Raw genomic sequence first — 19706 nt, forward strand, 5'->3', positions numbered from 1 at the left:
GCAGCTCTAGCCTTTAGCTCAGTGTGGATGCTGCCTGTTATCCATGGCTTCTGGTTGAGGAATGTATGTACTGTCACTGTGGGGACGTGGGGACGAACAACAGTGCCTCTTCAATCTCAGGAGGCTGAAGATATTTGGCTTGGCCTATAAGACCCTCACAGACTTTTACAGATGCACCATTGAGAGCATCCTGTCAGGCTATATTACCGCCTGGTACGGAAACTGATGCAGTCTGCCCCAACGTATCACCGGGGGCACACTGCCCGCCCTCCAGCACATCTACAGCACCCGGTGTTACAGAAACACCAAGAAATTAATCAAGGACCTCAGACACCCGAGCCACGGCCTGTTCACCCTTTTATCATCCAGAAGGCTAGGTCTGTACAGGTGCATCAAAGCTGGGACTGAGAGACTGAACAGCTTCTATATCAAGACTATCAGACTGTTAAATAGCCATCACTAGCCTCCACCCAGTACCCTGAACTTAGTGACTATCACTAGTTGGTTACTCAACCCTGCACTTTAGAGGCTGCTGCCCTATGTCAAAGGTCATGGAACACTGGCCACTTTAGTAATGGAACGCTGGTCACTTTAATAATGGAACACTGATCACTTTAATAATGGAACACTGGTCACTTTAATAATGGAACACTGGTCACTTTAATAATGGAACACTGGTCAGTTTAATAATGGAACACTGGTTACTTTAATAATGGAACACTGGCCACTTTAATAATGGAACACTGGTTACTTTATAAATGCTTTATGAATGCTTTATGGATGCTTTATTAATGATTTAGGCATGCTTTAGGAATGCTTTATGGGTGCTTTATGAATGCTTTAGGAATGCTTTAGGAATGCTTTATGAATGCTTTATGAATGCTTTATGAATGCTTTATGAATGCTTTATGAATGCTTTAGGAATGTTTTATGGATGCTTTATTAATGATTTATGAATGCTTTAGGAATGCTTTAGGAATGCTTTCTGAATGCTTTAGGAATGCTTTAGGAATGCTTTATGGATGCTTTATTAATGATTTATGAATGCTTTAGGAATGCTTTAGGAATGCTTTATGAATGCTTTAGGAATGCTTTATGGATGCTTTATGAATTCTTTATGAACGCTTTATGAATGCTTTATGAATGGGAAAACAGAAATGACTTTGACCGCATCAAGTTCATACATAGACATTTAACGTTGTCGTTATAGATCAGACTTTATTAGAGTTCATTACCATGAAGAGCTTAGCTATACAAATAGATTTGACTTAATGACACGGTACAAATCTGTCATTCTGCCCCTGAACAGGCAGTTAACCCACTGTTCCTAGGCCGTCATTGAAAATAAAGAATTTGTTCTTAACTGACATTCCTAGTTAAATAAAGCTAAAATAAATGTTAAAAAGTAAAACTCATTATGGCTGTTATCAAAAGTGAGCTTCTGCCACCTTCTTGAATATGTCAAAAATGCAAAACCACGTTTTGATAGTTATGCTGAAATATAGCCCATACCAGCCCAATTTCCCCCACCTGCCATAGATCCATCATGTATAGACCAGTATGACCAGTATATGCCCACACACACTTACCTTCTGCTTCTCACTGACGTCAATGGTGCAGGAAGATCCCCACAGGGTTGAATCGTCAGGGTTTCACCATAATTTTTCAAATAAATTCATAAAAAATCCTACAATGTGATTTTCTGGAGAAAAAAAAATCTTCTCATTTTGTCTGTCATAGTTGAAGTGTACCAATGATGAAAATTGCAGGCCTCTCTCATCTTTTTAAGTGTGAGAACTTGCACAATTGGTGGCTGACTAAATACTGTTTTGCCCCACTGTGTCATAACACATTAACAACACTCCACTGGTCATACTGGTCTATACATGACAGATCTATGTGTATGAATTCTATGCAGTCAAGGTTGTCAGCTCGGGTATTTGATCTTGCAACCTTCGGTGACTAGTCCAATGCTCTAACCACTTGGCTACGCTGCCGCCCCATAAGATACCTAAATATGAGCTCTTGCATAGTTATCGTATGAATATATTTCATGAACCTTTAATAATGTGGTTGGGACCTATGTAGTCAAAGTAAATTGTTACCATACAAATTCTCCACTTCTCTCTCTCTCTCTCTCTCTCTCTCTGTCACATCCTGGACTTAGTTATCTTAGTTTTCTTTATTATTTTGGTTAGGCTAGGGTGTGACATGGGTGTTTGTACTGTCTCAGGGTTTTTGTAGATTTATGGGGTTGTCTTCATTCTAGGTGTTTATGTAAGTCTATGGTTGCCTTGATTGGTTCTCAATCAGAGGCAGGTGTTTATCGTTGTCTCTGATTGGGAACCATATTTAGGCAGCCATGTTCTTTGGGTATTTTGTGGGTGTCTGTGCCACACGGGACTGTTTCGTTATTTTGTATTTGTGTTCATGTTTAGTTTCTTATTAAAAACCATGGACACCTACCACGCTGCACGTATTGGTCCGATCCTTGTTTCACCTCTTCAGAGGAGGAAATCTGCCGTGACTCTCTCTCACACACACACACACACACGCACGCACGCACGCACACACATACACACAGACACACACTTTTTTACTTGAGAGATCTGATTTATTACACAGGTCAAAATGATACATTGGATATAAAATGTAAGGAAACAAAAACTCAAACAAAAAGTCATATCAAATGGTACAGACAGTCCAATAGTACAGGTACAAACCCTTTATCTTGTCATTCAACCTTTCTCCCTCTTTAGCTGGTCTCTCTCTCTCTCTTTAGTGGGTTGCTGTAGCTGGTCTCTCTCTTTAGTCAGGTTGCTGTAGCTGGTCTCTCTCTTTAGTCAGGTTGCTGTAGCTGGTCTCTCTCTCTCTTTAGTCAGGTTATTGTAGCTGGTCTCTCTTAGTCAGGTTATTGTAGCTGGTCTCTCTCTCTCTCTTTAGTCAGGTTATTGTAGCTGGTCTCTCTCTCTCTCTTTAGTCAGGTTGCTGTAGCTGGTCTCTCTCTCTTTAGTCAGGTTGCTGTAGCTGGTCTCTCTCTTTAGTCAGGTTGCTGTAGCTGGTCTCTCTCTCTCTTTAGTCAGGTTATTGTAGCTGGTCTCTCTCTTTAGTCAGGTTATTGTAGCTGGTCTCTCTCTCTGAGTTCTTTCTCTCTCTTTAGTCAGGTTATTGTAGCTGGTCTCTCTCTCTCTCTTTAGTCAGGTTATTGTAGCTGGTCTCTCTCTTTAGTCAGGTTATTGTAGCTGGTCTCTCTTTAGTCAGGTTATTGTAGCTGGTCTCTCTCTTTAGTCAGGTTATTGTAGCTGGTCTCTCTCTCTTTAGTCAGGTTATTGTAGCCGGTCTCTCTCGCTCTTTAGTCAGGTTGCTGTAGCTGGTCTCTCTCTCTTTAGTCAGGTTGTTGTAGCTGGTCTCTCTCTGTCTTTAGTCAGGTAGTTGTAGCTGGTCTCTCTCTCTATTTAGTCAGGATGCTGTAGCTGGTCTCTCTTTAATCAGGTTGTTGTAACTGGTCTCTCTATCTTTAGTCAGGTTGTTGTAACTGGTCTCTCTATCTTTAGTCAGGTTATTGTAACTGGTCTCTCTATCTTTAGTCAGGTTATTGTAGCTGGTCTCTCTCTTTAGTCAGGTTATTGTAGCTGGTCTCTCTCTTTAGTCAGGTTGCTGTAGCCGGTCTCTCTCTCTCCCTTAGTCAGGTTGCTGTAGCTGGTCTCTCTTTCTCTTTAGTCAGGTTATTGTAGCTGGTCTCTCTCTTTAGTCAGGTTGTTGTAGCTGGTCTCTCTCTCTCTTTAGTCAGGTTGTTTTAGCCGGTCTCTCTCTCTTTAGTCAGGTTGTTGCAGCTGGTCTCTCTCTCTCTTTAGTCAGGTTGTTGCAGCTGGTCTCTCTCTTTAGTCAGGTTGCTGTAGCTGGTCTCTCTCTCTCTTTAGTCAGGTTGCTGTAGGTCTCTCTCTCTTTAGTCAGGTTGTTGTAGCTGGTCTCTCTCTGTCTTTAGTCAGGTAGTTGTAGCTGGTCTATCACTCTTTAGTCAGGTTGTTGTCGCTGGTCTCTCTCTCTTTAGTTAGGTTGTTGCAGCTGGTCTCCTCTCTTTAGTCAGGTTGCTGTAGCTGGTCTCTCTCTCTCTTTAGTCAGGTTGCTGTAGGTGGTCTCTTCTCTTTAGTCAGGTTGTTGTCGCTGGTCTCTCTCTTTAGTCAGGTTGTTGTAGCTGGTCTATCACTCTTTAGTCAGGTTGTTCTCTCTCTCTCTCTTTAGTCAGGTTGTTGCAGCTGGTCTCTCTCTCTTTAGTCAGGTTGTTGTAGCTGGTCTCTCTCCGCTCTTTAGTCAGGTTGTTGTAGCTGGTCTCTCTCTCTCTTTAGTCAGGTTGTTGCAGCTGGTCTCTCTCTTTAGTCAGGTTGCTGTAGCTGGTCTCTCTCTCTCAGGTTGTTGTAGCCTCTCTCTTTAGTCAGGTTGTTGTAGCTGGTCTCTCTCTCTTTTAATCAGGTTAGTTGTAACTGGTCTCTCTCTATCTTTAGTCAGGTTATTGTAACTGGTCTCTATCTTTAGTCAGGTTATTGTAACTGGTCTCTCTATCTTTAGTCAGGTTGTTGTCGCTGGTCTCTCTCTCTTTAGTCAGGTTGTTGTAGCTGGTCTCTCTCTCTTTAGTCAGGTTGCTGTAGCTGGTCTCTCTCTTTGATCAGGTTGTTGTAACTGGTCTCTCTATCTTTAGTCAGGTTATTGTAACTGGTCTCTATCTTTAGTCAGGTTGTTGTAGCTGGTCTCTCTCTCTTTAGTCAGGTTGTTGTAGCTGGTCTCTCTCTTTAATCAGGTTGCTGTAGCTGGTCTCTCTCTCCTTAGTCTTTGATCAGGTTGTTGTAACTGGTCTCTCTATCTTTAGTCAGGTTATTGTAGCTGGTCTCTATCTTTAGTCAGGTTGTTGTAGCTGGTCTCTCTCTTTAGTCTCTGGTCTCTCTCTCTTTAATCAGGTTGTTGTAGCCGGTCTCTCTCTCTTTAGTCAGGTTGTTGCAGCTGGTCTCTCTTTCTCTTTAGTCAGGTTGTTGCAGCTGGTCTCTCTCTCTTTAGTCAGGTTGTTGTAGCTGGTCTCTCTCTCTCTTTAGTCAGGTTGCTGAAGGTCTCTCTCTCTCTTGCAGCTGGTCTCTCTTTAGTCAGGTTGTTGCAGCTGGTCTCTCTCTTTAGTCAGGTTGCTGTAGCTGGTCTCTCTCTCTCTTTAGTCAGGTTGCTGAAGGTCTCTCTCTCTCTTTAGTCAGGTTGTTTGTAGCTGGTCTCTCTCTCTTTAGTCAGGTTTTTGCTGTCCTCTCTCTCTCTCTCTTTAGTCAGGTTGTTGCAGCTGGTCTCTCTCTCTTTAGTCAGGTTTTGTAGCTGGTCTCTCTCTCTCTTTAGTCAGGTTGCTGTAGCCGGTCGAGTTCTCTCTCTCTCTCTTTAGTCAGGTTGTTGTCGCTGGTCTCTCTTTGGTCTGGTTGTTGTAGCTGGTCTATCACTCTTTAGTCAGGTTGTTGTAGCTGGTCTCTCTCCTTAGTTGTCGCTGGTCTCTCTCTTTGGTCAGGTTGTTGTAGCTGGTCTCTCTCTCTTTAGTCAGGTTGTTTAATCAGGTTGTTGTAACTGGTCTCTCTATCTTTAGTCAGGTTATTGTAACTGGTCTCTCTATCTTGATTCAGGTTATTGTAACTGGTCTCTCCATCTTTAGTCAGGTTGTTGTCGCTGGTCTCTCTCTCTTTAGTCAGGTTGTTGTAGCTGGTCTCTCTCTCTTTAGTCTGGTTGCTGTAGCTGGACTCTCCTCCTTTAATCAGGTTGTTGTAACTGGTCTCTATCTTTAGTCAGGTTATTGTAACTGGATCTCTCTATCTTGATTCAGGTTATTGTAACTGGTCTCTCTATCTTTAGTCAGGTTGTTGTCCCTGGTCTCTCTCTCTTTAGTCAGGTTGTTGTAGCTGGTCTCTCTCTCTTTAGTCAGGTTGTTGTAGCTGGTCTCTCCTTTAATCAGGTTGTTGTAACTGGTCTCTCTATCTTTAGTCAGGTTATTGTAACTGGTCTCTCTATCTTTAGTCAGGTTATTGTAACTGGTCTCTCTATCTTTAGTCAGGTTGCTGTAGCTGGTCTCTCTCTTTAGTCAGGTTGCTGTAGCTGGTCTCTCTCTCTCTCTTTAGTCAGGTTATTGTAGCTGGTCTCTCTCTCTTTAGTCAGGTTATTGTAGCTGGTCTCTCTCTCTTTAGTCAGGTTGCTGTAGCTGGTTTCTCTCTCTTTGGTCAGGTTATTGTAGCTGGTCTCTCTCTCTTTAGTCAGGTTGCTGTAGCTGGTTCTCTCTCTCTTTAGTCAGATTGCTGTAGCTGGTCTCTCTCTTTAATCAGGTTGTTGCAGCTGGTCTCTCTGCACAGTAATGCTGACCATTGACTAAGGGATCAATGAACAAGTGAATCAATGATTACACCACTGAGGATTTACAATGCTTCAGTGAGAACATACTAAACGTGCAGTGGACACACCGGCATATGATCCCAGCCAGTAGGGGAACACATAGCCTCAGACGCATTGCAGTATAATAATATTTTGAAGATAAATACACAACGAGAGAATGAGATGACTTAAAAATGAATGGTCAATAGCGAATTATAAGTAGGAGTTGAGTTTCAGTTCAACATCTGTTCAGAATCTGTGGAATGTCACCCCTGACCTCAGAGCGACGTGTGCTACATGGCTCACATTTTCATTGGTCTGTACATTGAGTCTGGAGTGGTTATACTTGTTATTTGGCCATTGGCAAAGTTGTCCTGCAAGGACTTCTGATTGGTCAACCTCAGGCTAGGCTGGGGGTTATAAATGGCCTCCTGCTCCTTTGTTCGGTGGGGAGAAAAGCTGAGGACAGGGAGACTGAACATCTACCTCCCAGCATAACATCTTGATTTGTCCTAATCAAATAAACCTATTTTTCTCCCCCGATTTGCTTTGGAGTTTGTGTTATTGAAGAATAACATAAATTGCTAACAGCAGCAACTATAGAAGGTCTCTTCCACAACTGAACATGTACTGAATCACAAAGATATTGTCATAGTCTTTGCACCAACATTCATTGTTGTCTGTGTTTGTATAGACTTCTTGTCCTTTAAAGAAGCTTGTCTTTTAAAAAAAACACTTTAGACCAACAAAAAAAAACACTTAAAGACCAAAACGTTGAATATGCTAAAATGCAAAATAAGCACACAGAAACAGCCAGTTCCTCATACCCCCCCAAAGGGAAACACTCTTACCGTGGCCTTTAATAGTTGAAGATTGATTAATCCAAAATATGTTGCACTGGTTTGCATTTAAGTAAAAGGGAGGATGGCACATTTTGTTCTTGGATTGGATTTTGGGACTTTCTTATTTACACTTGGACATCGGGACGATTGGTAAGGATTATATATTAACTTTTATTGTGTGATGATAATCGACATAAAGTTAATTGTTATATTGATTGAAATCCAATTGGTTACAACATATTAATCTTTGCTCCCTTCGCATCACTTTGGTCATATTGAAACAGTATTTTACTTGAACTTTAATGTTATAACCTAGTTTGTGATGCTAACTGATCCAGTCTTTGTACCACGATGTGTCACTGAGGGTCTGAGCTTCTGGGAATGACTCATCGTGTGGAATTATTTGGGATGTTTGTGAAGGAAGGCCCGCACACTGTTTATGCTCCCAATTCACCTCTTTATTGACAATGCTTCAGGTCAAACAGACTGAATGCTTACATCCCTGGGCAGGCGTGATTGTGAGACAGGTTGGGCGTACTGCCAAATTCTCCAAAACGATGTTGGAGGTGGCTTATGGTAGAAAAATGAACATTAATTTCACTGGCAGCAGCTCTGGTGGACACTCCTGCAGTCAGCTTGCCAATTGCACGCTCTCAAAGCTTGAGACATCTGTGGGATTGTGTTGTGTGATAAAACTGCATATTTTAGAGTGTCCTTTTATTGTCCCCACCACAAGGTGCACCTGTGTAATGATCTTTCTAATCAGCTTCTTGATATGCCACACCTGTCAGGTGGATGGATTATCTTGGCAAAGGAGAAGTGCTCACTAACAGGGATGTCAACACATTTGTGCACAAAATTTAAGAGAATAATATTTGGTGCATATGGAAAATGTATTTTATTTCAGCAGATGAAACATGGGACCAACACTTTACATGTTCAAATCAAATCAAATGTATTTATATAGCCCTTCGTACATCAGCTGATATCTCAAAGTGCTGTACAGAAACCGAGCCTAAAACCCCTAACAGCAAGCAATGCAGGTGTAGAAGCACGGTGGCTAGGAAAAACTCCCTAGAAAGGCCAAAACCTAGGAAGAAACCTAGAGAGGAACCAGGCTATGTGGGGTGGCCAGTCCTCTTCTGGCTGTGCCGGGTGGAGATTATAACAGAACATGGCCAAGATGTTCAAATGTTCATAAATGACCAGCATGGTCGAATAATAATAAGGCAGAACAGTTGAAACTGGAGCAGCAGCACGGCCAGGTGGACTGGGGACAGCAAGGAGTCATCATGTCAGGTAGTCCTGGGGCATGGTCCTAGGGCTCAGGTCCTCCGAGAGAGAGAAAGAAAAGAGAAGAAGGAGAGAATTAGAGAACGCACACTTAGATTCACACAGGACACCGAATAGGACATGAGAAGTACTCCAGATATAACAAACTGACCCTAGCCCCCCGACACAAACTACTGCAGCATAAATACTGGAGGCTGAGACAGGAGGGGTCAGGAGACACTGTGGCCCCATCTGAGGACACCCCCAGACAAGGCCAAAGAGGAAGGATATAACCCCACCCACCCACTTTACCAAAGCACAGCCCCCACACCACTAGAGGGATATCTTCAACCACCAACGTACCATCCTGAGACAAGGCTGAGTATAGCCCACAAAGATCTCCGCCACGGCACAACCAAAGGGGGCGCCAACCCAGACAGGATGACCACATCAGTGAATCAACCCACTCAGGTGTGACGCACCCCTTCCAGGGACGGCATGAAAGAGCCCCAGTAAGCCAGTGACTCAGCCCCTGTAATAGGGTTAGAGGCAGAGAATCCCAGTGGAAAGAGGGGAACCGGCCAGGCAGAGACAGCAAGGGTGGTTCGTTGCTCCAGAGCCTTTCCGTTCACCTTCCCACTCCTGGGCCAGACTACACTCAATCATATGACCCACTGAAGAGATGAGTCTTCAGTAAAGACTTAAAGGTTGAGACCGAGTTTGCGTCTCTGACATGGGTAGGCAGACCGTTCCATAAAAATGGAGATCTATAGGAGAAAGCCCTGCCTCCATTAGAAATTCTAGGGACAATTAGGAGGCCTGCGTCTTGTGACCGTAGCATACGTGTAGGTATGTACGGCAGGACCAAATCAGAGAGATAGGTAGGAGCAAGCCCATGTAATGCTTTGTAGGTTAACAGTAAAACCTTGAAATCAGCCCTTGCTTTGACAGGAAGCCAGTGTAGAGAGGCTAGCACTGGAGTAATATGATCACATTTTTTTGGTTCTAGTCAGGATTCTAGCAGCCGTATTTAGCACTAACTGAATTTTATTTAGTGCTTTATCCAGGTAGCCGGAAAGTAGAGCATTGCAGTAGTCTAACCTAGAAGTGACAAAAGCATGGATTAATTTTTCTGCATCATTTTTGGACAGAAAGTTTCTGATTTTTGCAATGTTACGTAGATGGAAAAAAAGCTGTCCTTGAAATGGTCTTGATATGTTCTTCAAAGAGAGATCAGGGTCCAGAGTAACGCCGAGGTCCTTCACAGTTTTATTTGAGATGACTGTACAACCATTAAGATTAATTGTCAGATTCAACAGAAGATCTCTTTGTTTCTTGGGACCTAGAACAAGCATCTCTGTTTTGTCCGAGTTTAAAAGTAGAAAGTTTGCAGCCATCCACTTCCTTATGTCTGAAACACATGCTTCTAGCAAGGGCAATTTTGGCGCTTCACCATGTTTCATTGAAATGTACAGCTGTGTGTCATCCGCATAGCAGTGAAAGTTAACATTATGTTTTCGAATAACATCACCATGAGGTAAAATATTTAGTGAAAACAATAGTGGTCCTAAAACGGAACCTTGAGGAACACCGAAATTTACAGTTGATTTGTCTGAGGACAAACCATTCACAGAGACAAACTGATATCTTTCCGACAGATAAGATCTAAACCAGGCCAGAACTTGTCCGTGTAGACCAATTTGGGTTTCCAATCTCTCCAAAAGAATGTGGTGATCGATGGTATCAAAAGCAGCACTAAGGTCTAGAGAACGAGGACAGATCCAGGTCCGATGCCATTAAAATGTAATTTACCACCTTCACAAGTGCCGTCTCAGTGCTATGATGGGGTCTAAACCAGACTGAAGCATTTCTGTATACATTGCATATTGTGTTTATATTTTTGTTCAGTGTACATATAAAAAAATATTCCATTGGAAACTGTTGGAATACCTGCTCAAATGACAATTACACACAGGACGCGGTGGCCGTATGTCACAGCTGTGCGCTACTTACTGGTGCAGAAGTCAGGTGCAGTAGAGCAGAGAGTTGTGCTCTACTGGTGGAGAAGTCAGGTGCAGGAGAGCAGAGAGTTGTGCTCTACTGGTGTAGAAGTCAGGTGCAGGAGAGCAGAGAGTTGTGCTCTACTGGTGTAGAAGTCAGGTGCAGGAGAGCAGAGAGTTGTGCCCTACTGGTGTAGAAGTCAGGTGCAGGAGAGCAGAGAGTTGTGCTCTACTGGTGTAGAAGTCAGGTGCAGTAGAGCTGAGAGTTGTGCTCTACTGGTGTAGAAGTCAGGTGCAGGAGAGCAGAGAGTTGTGCTCTACTGGTGTATAAGCCAGGTGCAGGAGAGCAGAGAGTTGTGCTCTACTGGTGTAGAAGTCAAGTGCAGGAGAGCAGAGAGTTGTGCCCTACTGGTGTAGAAGTCAGGTGCAGGAGAGCAGAGAGTTGTGCTCTACTGGTGTAGAAGTCAGGTGCAGGAGAGCTGAGAGTTGTGATCTACTGGTGTAGGAAGTCAGGTGCAGGAGAGCAGAGAGTTGTGCCCTACTGGTGTAGAAGTCAGGTGCAGGAGTGCAGAGAGTTGTGATCTACTGGTGTAGAAGTCAGGTGCAGGAGAGCAGAGAGTTGTGCTCTACTGGTGTACAAGTCAGGTGCAGGAGAGCAGAGAGTTGTGCTCTACTGGTGTAGAAGTCAGGTGCAGGAGAGCAGAGAGTTGTGATCTACTGGTGTAGAAGTCAGGTGCAGGAGAGCAGAGAGTTGTGATCAGACGCACACTTTCTTCTGCAGAAGCAAACAACAGACGGACGCAACAGTGTCCAACAAACCTGCAGCCAAAGGCAAAAGTGCAAAGCGCGACAAAGTAACAATGGAGCAAAATGTTTAACAATTAAACCACCTTGGCACGTCAATACACAAGGCTGCTATAACTGGCCTGGAGCCGGTCTCTCACTACAGTCAGGCTGCTATAACAGGTCTGTAGCTGGACTCTCTCTTTAGTCAGGCTGCTATAACAGGCCTGTAGCTGGTCTCTCTTTAGTCAGGCTGCTATAACAGTTCTGTAGCTGGTCTCTCACTACAGTCAGGCTGCTATAGCAGGCCTGGAGCCGGTCTCTCTTTAGTCAGGCTGCTATAACAGGCCTGTAGCTGGTCTCTCTCTTTAGTCAGGCTGCTATAACAGGCCTGTAGCTGGTCTCTCTCTTTAGTCAGGCTGCTATAACAGGCCTGTAGCTGGTCTCTCTCTTTAGTCAGGCTGCTATAACAGGCCTGTAGCCGGTCTCTCTCTTCAGTCAGGCTGCTATAACAGGCCTGTAGCTGGTCTATCTCTTTAGTCAGGCTGCTATAACAGGCCTGTAGCTGGTCTCTCTCTTTAGTCAGGCTGCTATAACAGGCCTGGAGCCGGTCTCTCTCTTTAGTCAGGCTGCTATAACAGGCCTGGAGCCGGTCTCTCTCTTTAATTCAGGCTGCTATAACAGACCTCTAGCTGGTCTCTCTCTTCAGTCAGGCTGCTATAACAGGCCTGTAGCTGGTCTCTCTCTTTAGTCAGGCTGCTATAACAGGCCTGTAGCTGGTTTCTCTCTTTAGTCAGGCTGCTATAACAGTTCTGTAGCTGGTCTCTCACTACAGTCAGGCTGCTATAACAGGCCTGTAGCCGGTCTCTCTCTTCAGTCAGGCTGCTATAACAGGCCTGTAGCTGGTCTCTCTCTTTAGTCAGGCTGCTATAACAGGCCTGTAGCCGGTCTCTCTCTTCAGTCAGGCTGCTATAACAGGCCTGTAGCTGGTCTCTCTCTTTAGTCATGCTACTATAGCAGGCCTGTAGCCGGTCTCTCTCTTCAGTCTGGCTGCTATAACAGGCCTGTAGCTGGTCTCTCTCTTTAGTCAGGCTGCTATAAGTGGTTAAAAATGGAATGTTTACAAAATATGCAGTGTGACTACTGGGCCAAATGAGAAGCAGATTGCACAGAAAGATTGTTGAATTAGGAAAGTATTCAGACTTTTTCCACAATTTGTTATGTTAGAACCTTATGCTAAAATTAATTAAATTTGTTTTCTTCTTCTTATCAATCTACACACAGTACCCCATAATGACAAAGCAAAAACAGTTTAGAATCTTTTGCAAATGTATATATACAAATAAATGATATCATATTTACATAATTATTGAGACCCTTTACTCAGTACTTGGTTGAAGCACCTTGTGAAGCGATTACAGCCTCAAGTCTTCTTGGGTATGATGCTACAATCTTGTCACACCTGTATTTGGGGAGTTTCTCCCATTCTTCTCTGCAGGTCCTCTCTAACTCTGTCAGATTGGATGGGGAGCATCGCTGCACAGCTATTTTCAGATCTCTCCAGAGATGTTCAGAGACTTGTCCCAAAGCCACTTCTGCGTTGTCTTGGCTGTGTGCTTAGTGTCGTTGATCTGTTGGAAGGTGAACTTTCACCCCAGTCTGAGGTACTGAGCGCTCTGGAGCAGGTTTTCATCAAAGATCTCTCTGTACTTTGCTCCGTTCATCTTTGCCTCGATGATGACTAGTCTCCCAGTCCCTGCCGCTGAAAAACATCCCCATATCATGATGCTGCCAACACCATGCTTCACTGTATGCATGGTGCCAGGTTTCCCTCCTTGGCATTCTGGCCAAAGATTTCAATCTTCTGGAAGGGTCTCATCTCCACAGAGAAACTCTAGAGCTCCTCCTCCTGGAAGGTTCTCCCATCCCTTAGAGCTCTGTCAGAGTGACCATCGGGTTTGTGGTCATCTCCCTGACCAAGGCCTTCTCCCCGATTGCTCAGTTTAGCCAGGCGGCCAGCTCTAGGAAGAGTTTTAGTGGTTCCAAATTTAAGAATGATGGAGTCCACTGTGTTCTTGGGGACCTTCAATGCTGCAGAACATTTTTGGTACCCTTCCCCAGATCTCTGCCTCGACACAATCCTGTCTCGGAGCTCTACGGACAATTAATTTGACCTCATGGCTTGGTTTCACATGGTTGTGTTACATCTGCCCCTGCCACGCCCTCTACTGCACATCCTGTGTCTCCCTAACCTGCCGCCACTCCCCCAGTGTTCCCCTCTCTCTCTGTGTATCTGCGTGTGCGCGTGCGTGCGTGCGTGCGTGTGCGCGTGTGCGTGTGTGTTGACAGGTGTGCTGGAGTCAGAGTAGATCCCTACCAGCTGCAACCTGTTCCATAATCAAGACCTCTACAAAGTCCTGCCACTTCCACTCTGCCAGCCTCTGCTCAGTCAGTCTGCATTTCAAGCCCGTTTGTTCCTGCATAGATCTTGTTATCCTGTGCCTGTTTTCACTAGCCTGACGCTGCTTTTCTCCCCACTACAGTTCTGTCCGCTCTGACTCTGGTCCCTGTCTCCAGTCCCTCGTCCCGTCAGTCCTGCTTCCCAGCCCTGGACGCTTTACTGCTTCTTTGGATTCCGCTCCAGGCCTGCTTACCCTGCCGCCTCTACACTCTAACCACTAGGCTACCCTGCCGCCTCTATACTCTAACCTCTAGGCTACCCTGCCGCCTCTACACTCTAACCACTAGGCTACCCTGCCGCCTCTATACTCTAACCACTAGGCTACCCTGCCGCCTCTACACTCTAACCACTAGGCTACCCTGCCGCCTCTATACTCTAACCACTAGGCTACCCTGCCGCCTCTGCACTTTAACCACTAGGCTACCCTGCCGCCTCTACACTCTAACCACTAGGCTACCCTGCCGCCTCTACACTCTAACCACTAGGCTACCCTGCCGCCTCTATACTCTAACCACTAGGCTACCCTGCCGCCTCTACACTCTAACCACTAGGCTACCCTGCCGCCTCTACACTCTAACCACTAGGCTACCCTGCCGCCTCTACACTCTAACCACTAGGCTACCCTGCCGCCTCTACACTCTAACCACTAGGCTACCCTGCCGCCTCTACACTCTAACCACTACGCTACCCTGCCGCCTCTACACTCTAACCACTAGGCTACCCTGCCGCCTCTACACTCTAACCACTAGGCTACCCTGCCCCTACTCCCCTTGCCCTGGTCGCAGCCTCAGTCCCTGGTTCCCTGCTACCTGCCCGAGCTTCCCCTGGCCTGCACCCCATCTACCCCCCGCTTTTCAATAAATACCTTGAGTACCTTATCCCTGTCTCCTCGTCTGAGACTCCACTTGGGTTCACCTGCTCCACCCCACATTACAAAGGCTTGGTTTTTGCTCTGACATGCACTGTCAACTGTGGGACCTTATATAGACAGGTGTGTGCCTTTCCAAATCATGTCCAATCAATTGAATTTACTACAGGTGGACTCCAATCAGGTTGGAGAAACATCACACGGATAATCAATGGAAACATGATGCACCTGAGCTTAATTTTGAGTCTCATAGCAAAGAGTCTGAATACTTATGAATACTTACTTATGTAAAGGTATTTTGTGTTTTTATTTGTAATACATTTTCAAACATTTCTGAAAAACCTGGTTCCACTTTGTCGTTATGGGTGTTGTGTGTAGATTGCTGAAGATTTTGATGTATTTAATCAATTTTAGTAAGTCTGTAACGTAACAAAATGTGGAAAAAGTCAAGGGGTCTGAATACTTTCCAAAGGCAATGTACAATGTATACTGTTTCTATGTGTTCTTCTGGCTGTGAAGGCTTGGTTACTATATAATGTATATTGTGTTTCTGTGTGTTCTTCTGGCTGTGAAGGTTTGGTTACTATATAATGTATACTGTGTTTCTGTGTGTTCTTCTGGCTGTGAAGGCTTGGTTACTATATAATGTATACTGTGTTTCTGTGTGTTCTTCTGGCTGTGAAGGCTTGGTTACTATATAATGTATACTGTCCATTGACTGTGTTTCTGTGTGTTCTTCTGGCTGTGAAGGCTTGGTTACTATATAATGTATACTGTGTTTCTATGTGTTCTTCTGGCTGTGAAGGCTTGGTTACTATATAATGTATACTGTGGTTCTATGTGTTCGTTTGGCTGTGAAGGCTTGGTTACTATATAATGTAGACTGTGGTTCTATGTGCTCTTCTGGCTGTGAAGGCTTGGTTACTATATAATGTAAACTGTGTTTCTGTGTGTTCTTCTGGCTGTGAAGGCTTGGTTACTATATAATGTAAACTGTCCATTGACTGTGTTTCTGTGTGTTCTATTGGCTGTGAAGGCTTGGTTACTATATAATGTATACTGTCCTTTGACTCTGCGTTTGTTTGTTCTTGTGTTTGTGTTTGGGGTAGAAGATCTGCGGGGCGTGACGATAGTGGAGCTGATTAAGAAGGAAGGCAGCACCTTGGGCCTCACCATCTCTGGAGGAACAGACAAGGACGGAAAGCCCCGCGTCTCCAACCTACGACCAGGAGGACTGGCTGCCAGGTGAGATCTACATGGTGTTTGTTTTTACAGTATTTGCTCACTTTTTTGTTACTGAATGTGCACGTGTGTACAGGACATCTTGCACCTCCATCCCCTCGGTCTCCCGTCACAGACGCAGCCCTGCTGTATCAGGCCCTGATGTAGAAACAACCACCTGACATGTCCTTTCACTAGAGGCAGATTTCCAAAGGATTGTTTAACGACTAGGATGACGATGCTAAAAATAGGCGCGTAGTCTTGGTCTTTTGTCATTATGTGTAAATCTACTGACGGACCTGTCTGGTTTATAGAAGAAGTCTTCCCCCCAGGCTTTCCCCCTACCCAGATGAAACTTACAGATGAGACGCTCTGCAAGCCACCTGTCTGTGCTTGAGCCTTAGCTTGACAATTTATGTAGAAAGTGGATTTTATCCAAAGCTGTTTTACTCTGAATAAAGAAAGTGGGACATGTTAAAATCTAAATTAATCTCATGACTGGCATATTTAATGAAGATGCAATATCAGCTAAATGAGCAATGTACCAAAGAATAAAGCAGTATTCATTGTGTGAGTAGTGTCCCTGTTCAGGCGTATGGTGCTTCACGGTGACTGTGGGAAGACACTAATGGTTGAGAATCCTAGAATGCAACATAATAGCCTGTTGGCATTGTTGATCTGTCAGCATGTGTATCTGTCATCACTGTCTTCTCTAGTGGGTGTATGAGGAGTCCTTTAATCCAGTGGGTGTATGAGAAGTCATTTAATCGAGTGGGTATGAGAAGTCATTTAATCGAGTGGGTATGAGAAGTCATTTAATCCAGTGGGTGTATGAGAAGTCCTTTAATCCAGTGGGTGTATGAGAAGTCCTTTAATCTATTGGTTGTATGAGAAGTCATTTTATCTCGTGGGTGTATGAGGAGTCCTTTAATCTAGTGGGTGTATGAGAAGTCCTTTAATCTAGTGGGTGTATGAGAAGTCCTTTAATCTAGTGGGTGTATGAGAAGTCCTTTAATCTAGTGGGTGTATGAGGAGTCCTTTAATCTAGTGGGTGTGAGAAGTCATTTAATCCAGTGGGTGTATGAGAAGTCCTTTAATCTACTGGGTGTATGAGAAGTAATTTAATCGAGTGGGTATGAGAAGTCATTTAATCTTGTGGGTGTACGAGAAGTCCTTTCATCTAGTGGGTGTCTGAGGAGTCCTTTAATGTAGTGGGTGTATGAGAAGTCCTTTAATCTAGTGGGTGTATGAAAAGTCATTTAATCTAGTGGGTGTAAAAGGAGTCCTTTAATCTAGTGGGTGTATGAGAAGTAATTTAATCTAGTGGGTGTATGAGGAGTCCTTTAATCTAGTGGGTGTATGAGGAGTCCTTTAATCTAGTGGGTGTATGAAAAGTCCTTTAATCTAGTGGGTGTATGAGGAGTCCTTCAATCTAGTGGGTGTATGAGGAGTCCTTTAATCTAGTGGGTGTATGAGGAGTCCTTTAATCTAGTGGGTGTATGAGAAGCCCTTTAATCTAGTGGGTGTATGGTGGAACAAACTCCCTCACGACGCCAGGACAGCGGAGTCAATCACCACCTTCCGGAGACACCTGAAACCCCACCTCTTTAAGGAATACCTAGGATAGGATAAAGTAATCCTTCTCACCCCCCCCTTAAATGATTTAGATGCACTATTGTAAAGTGGCTGTTCCACTGGATGTCATAAGGTGAATTCACCAATTTGTAAGTCGCTCTGGATAAGAGCGTCTGCCAAATGACTTAAATGTAAATGGTGTATGAGGAGTCCTTTAATCTAGTGTGTGTATGAGAAGCCCTTTAATCTAGTGGGTGTATGAGGAGTCCTTTAATCTAGTGGGTGTATGAGGAGTCCTTTAATCTAGTGGGTGTATGAGGAGTCCTTTAATCTAGTGGGTGTATGAGGAGTCCTTTAATCTAGTGGGTGTATGAGGAGTCCTTTAATCTAGTGGGTGTATGAGAAGCCCTTTAATCTAGTGGGTGTATGAGGAGTCCTTTAATCTAGTGGGTGTATGAGGAGTCCTTTAATCTAGTGGGTGTATGAGGAGTCCTTTAATCTAGTGGGTGTATGAGGAAGCCCTTTAATCTAGTGGGTGTATGAGAAGCCCTTTAATCTAGTGGGTGTATGAGACGTCCTTTAATCTAGTGGGTGTATGAGGAGTCCTTTAATCTAGTGGGTGTATGAGAAGACAGGAGCTTGCTTTCTGATTTCATTTAGATCGTTAAGTAACTAGCAACATCATATTGTTAATCTATATACAGTAGGTAGATCAATATTTCCAACAAAATGTAATTTGTTGTTAATCACAGTCGTACTGTGCTAGAGGCTTAGGCTTTGTAACATGGGGTATTTGATTGACGTTCTCTTTACTTGTTGACAAACTCTCTCCTTTCTCAAACTCTCTACCTCACAATCCTACCATAAGAAACGCAGCAACAAAAACTATTTTCCTGTGAAGTCCGCCTTGAATACTTCAAACCACAAGTTATCTACCTGGCAATCACAACCAACAAAGAACTTATCGATCAACTCTGTCTGGTCCTATCTGTTTGTCTGTGTGGAACTCGGAACCGAATGTTATTGTTGTAGAATAGATGGAATAGATTTTTTGTCCTGAAATGAGTTTTCTCCCAAACTAGTTGCCAAACTAAAGAGTTTGATTGTTCTCTGGTTTCTAATTCTGTTTTTTGAGAGTAGATTTTAACCCACGTCATGCTATTCATCTGTCGTGGATCCTGAAGCCTGTAGGTTTAGTGAAAGGTGGAATACAACATTATCTAGCTGATAATAATATATCTCTGGTCCTGTCTAAGGAGTGATCAGCTAGATAATGTTGTATCTACAATATGGTCCTGTCTAATGAGTGATCAGCTAGATAATGTTGTATCTCTGGTCCTGTCAAATGAGTAATCAGCTAGATAATGTTGTATCTCTGGTCCTGTCTGAGTGATCAGCTAGATAATGTTGTATATCTGGTCCTGTCTAAGGAGTGATCCGCTAAACGTTGGTGACTGCATCAAGTCAGTCAATGGCATCAACCTGACCAAGCTGAACTAAAATGATGACAATCATATTAGATAATTGATGTTTTATGTAGTATATGTCCATATGTTCCTGTCCTAGGAGTGATCAGTTGAACGTGGGCGACTACATCAAGTCAGTGAATGGCATCAACCTGACCAAGCTGAGACACGAAGAGATCATCTGTCTGTTGAAGAACGTGGGGGAACGAGTGGTGCTGGAAGTGGAGTACGAACTGCCCCCATCAGGTAGGAGGGGCTGACTGTTGTTCTTGGGTTGTAGTCTGAATTCTAACTCCTATACCTGCTAGGCACCTCTGTAGATCCGGGAAGAAGAATACAAATACGTTGAAATGCAACCTATCAAAGGCCAAGCTTTTTTATTTTGATTGATTTATTTCACCTTTATGTAACCAGGTGGGCTAGTTGAGAACACCTTTATTTAACCAGGTAGGCTAGTTGAGAAGACCTTTATTTAACCAGGTAGGCTAGTTGAGAAGACCTTTATTTAACCAGGTAGGCTAGTTGAGAAGACCTTTATTTAACCAGGTAGGCTAGTTGAGAAGACATTTATTTAACCAGGTAGGCTAGTTGAGAACACCTTTATTTAACCAGGTAGGCTACTTGAGAACACCTTTATTTAACCAGGTAGGCTAGTTGAGAACACCTTTATTTAACCAGGTAGGCAGGTTGAGAACACCTTTATTTAACCAGGTAGGCTAGTTGAGAACAACCTTATTTAACCAGGTAGGCTAGTTGAGAAGACCTTTATTTAACCAGGTAGGCTAGTTGAGAACACCTTTATTTAACCAGGTAGGCAGGTTGAGAACACCTTTATTTAAC

The 19706-nt window shown here is 43.9% G+C and overlaps 1 protein-coding gene across 1 annotated transcript in view; it reads left to right on the forward strand.

Annotated features, from left to right (window-relative positions):
• LOC135539104 (glutamate receptor-interacting protein 2-like) overlaps nucleotides 1-19706 on the forward strand; it is a gene marked incomplete at both ends in the record, with an annotated part of 118668 nt that overhangs the window by 29216 nt on the left and 69746 nt on the right. Inside the window, 2 exon segments of the mRNA XM_064964959.1 lie at nucleotides 15714-15849; nucleotides 18967-19112. Coding sequence (XP_064821031.1) covers nucleotides 15714-15849; nucleotides 18967-19112 — 282 coding nt within the window.

The sequence above is a fragment of the Oncorhynchus masou genome, unplaced genomic scaffold, assembly GCF_036934945.1.
Source record: "Oncorhynchus masou masou isolate Uvic2021 unplaced genomic scaffold, UVic_Omas_1.1 unplaced_scaffold_1637, whole genome shotgun sequence".
Taxonomy (NCBI): Eukaryota; Metazoa; Chordata; class Actinopteri; order Salmoniformes; family Salmonidae; genus Oncorhynchus; species Oncorhynchus masou.